Here is a 2945-nt window from a genome sequence, read left to right as displayed (position 1 = left end):
AGGCAGAGGACCCAGTGATCAAGTTGCCAACATCTACTGGATCATCGAAAAAGCAAGAGAGTTCCAGAAAAAAAACATCTACTTCAGCTTTATTGACTATGCCAAAGCCTTTGACTGTGTGGATTACAATAAACTGTGGAAAATTCTGAAAGAGATGGGCATACAAGACCATCTGAGCAGCCTCTTGAGAAACCTGTATGCAGGTCAGGAAGCAACAGTTAGAACTGGACCTGGAACAACAGACTGGTTCCAAAGAGGAAAAGGATTATGTCAAGGCTGTATATTGTCACCCTGTTTATTTAACATATATGCAGAGTACATCATGAGAAATGCTGGTCATCATAGAACTGTTCAACTTCACCTTCTTTAGCATTATTATTATTGCATCCTTAGCAATGAGCGCCGAAGAATTGATGCTTTTGAACTGTGGTGTTGGAAAAGACTCTTGAGAGTCCCTTGGACTGCAAGGAGATGCAACCAGTCCATCCTAAAGGAGATCAGTCCTGGGTGTTCATTGGAAGGTCTGATGTTGAAGCTGAAACTCCAATACTTTGGCCACCTGATGTGAAGAGCTGACTTCTTTGAAAAGACCCTGATGCTGGGAAAGATTGAGGGCAGGAGGAGAAGGGGACAACAGAGGATGAGATGTTTGGATGGCATCACCAGCTCGATGGACATGGGTTTGGGTAGACTCTGAGAGTTGGTGATGGACAGGAAGGCCTGGCATGCTGTGGCTCATGGGGTCGCAAAGAGTCGGACACGACTGAGCGACTGAACTGAACTGATTCCTGGAGTGTGACACCGGTAAGACAGAACAAAGTCTTATTTATTTTGAGCAACTCTATTGAGGCATAACTGACATTCCATAAAGTTCATCCCTTTTGAAATTCAAGTTTAATAAATTATCCTTCATCCTCAGTTATAGTTATTCTCTATTTCCATGCTCGGCAGGATAGAGGAGCCTAGTGTGCTGCAGTCCATGGGATCCCAAAGAATCAGACATGATTTAGTGCCTGAACAGCAACATCAACATTATCAAGAAGCATAGTTTTTCTATGGTCTTTATTCCAAAGCTGTTAAAAGAGTACAGATGATGCCAAGTTAACAAAGGGGGTACTGTAGCAACTTTGATCTGTCTTAACTAACTGGAAGTATCTTTCGCAGAATGTGTTTTCCATATTGTTCTGGCTTAGGGTTGGCCACAGAAGAAATTTGTGTGACATCTGGAAGGTCGTTGTGATGAAGCAGCCATAGTTTTTATGTTTGGGTTGGTGCAGGGCTCCAGGGACTACGGCTACTCACACGTGTTCCTCCTGATGTGATAGCTCATTGTTAACTCACAACCCCTCCACTTCCTACCAAACCCACTTCTCCTAAGCTCACCCTCTACTGTGAGACCAAAGGAGGTGAGACATAGACAAGTTTTAGTGTGTCTGTGTGGGTTCCATTACCCTCATGATTCTAGTATGTCCTTAAGAGTCACAGTTTGTCTATGCTTCAGTCTCTCCCTAACTTTGCTCTAGCTGATTAACAATAAATTCAGTCTCAACACCAGATATGAAGATAACAGTTTTGTATACACTCTTCCACCAGATCTGGCAATTGCCTGAGTTCTAATCTTCATAACTAATTTCTTATTTGATACCACTGGTGATCTGCTTCTCTGATTGTACCTTAAGTGACACGAGTCTAAGAAGAAAGGACTAAGGAAATTATTTTCATGACAATTCCAGATGACTATACCCAGATTTGTGATGTTAGTGTATTTTAGTGAAACTGTCATTTTAATTAACTTTGGAGCACGTTTAGACAACTTTACACATGTTCTGTATGATTGATTTAAAATCAAAAATTCAAGAGGAGAATGTAAACAGTAGAAAGTTATTCTGGACATAGAAGAAGCTTTAATTTAGAATTAAATTCTTTGATTCAGACTACACATCAAGCAACCACATGATTACCATTTCTTGTCTAGGGTCTGCAGGTGTGCTTTTCAGCTGGGATCCTGTAGCAGCGGAGCCCTCTTTTTAAGCTCTGGGGTTTTTGTACGGCTTCTCCCAGTACTTCAAGCACTGTGAGTTCTCTGACTTAGATGAGAGCTCCCTTAGAGTACAGAAGTACTTTGCAGAGTCTTCCAGCTGTAAGGCTGAAATGGTGAGGCTGACGTATTTATATGCTTTCTGGAAGTTTACAGAGTAGTGGCCATTCCCTGCATTCCCGTGTTCTGAATGTTGATGAATAAGGAAAGTCATCTGTCTCCTAGGAAGCTGTTTGTACCAATAAATGGAGTAGTAGGATGTGAGCCAACTTATTTGATACTGACAGTTCAAAATGACTGACTGCCCCACTTGCCGGATTATGTCTGACTGGTCTTGAGTAACTTTCTGGGCCACACAAGATCCTGTGGAAAATGTGAGAAAACAGAGCTGAAATAGTGAACAAAATAATGCAGAAATTAATTTTGGACCGACTCAAATATTTACAACCCAAATTGAAATCATAAGATGCTTGCTTTTCTCCAGTCCTCATTTCCTCCCCAAATCCCTGGGAAGCACCACGTGGCTGTGTGCAGTCCTTTCACCCCGAACACTGGCACCCATGTTCGGAAGCATCCCTACCGGAGATGATGAAGGCCAGGAACACCCAGAGCAGGCTGGAGAGTGACATGAGGCATGGATTCTGTGCATAAATGTGTTTAATTCTGCCTCAAGCTAAGAATTCAGCATCTTTAAGTGCCTGACAGCACATATACATAGTACCTGGCTCCTGTGTGACTCCTCCCCCATACAGGAAGTGGGGTTTGTCTATTCATAGACCAGCTTGTCTGTGCCCAGATGGGAAAAATTCTGGCTCACTACAAACCTTTACTTTGTCTCCTTTTCTTTCCTTGGTCATTAAGTTTGGCAGATCCTGAAAGGGGGCATGAAGAAAGCAATTAATATTAA

General features: G+C 42.3%; 1 gene segment (V, D, J or C); it reads right to left on the bottom strand.

The window, feature by feature from the left end:
• Positions 1-2027: 2027 nt before the first annotated feature.
• LOC122444193 lies at positions 2028-2699 on the bottom strand. The segment is given in 2 exon segments: positions 2028-2401; positions 2619-2699. Coding segments are annotated over 2 exon segments (423 nt in total).
• Between the last annotated feature and the right edge of the window lie 246 nt (positions 2700-2945).

Source organism: Cervus canadensis, chromosome 6, assembly GCF_019320065.1.
Source record: "Cervus canadensis isolate Bull #8, Minnesota chromosome 6, ASM1932006v1, whole genome shotgun sequence".
Taxonomy (NCBI): domain Eukaryota; kingdom Metazoa; phylum Chordata; class Mammalia; order Artiodactyla; family Cervidae; genus Cervus; species Cervus canadensis.
The sequence above is the reverse complement of the archived record's forward strand: the minus strand, read 5'-3'. Positions and strand labels throughout refer to the sequence as shown.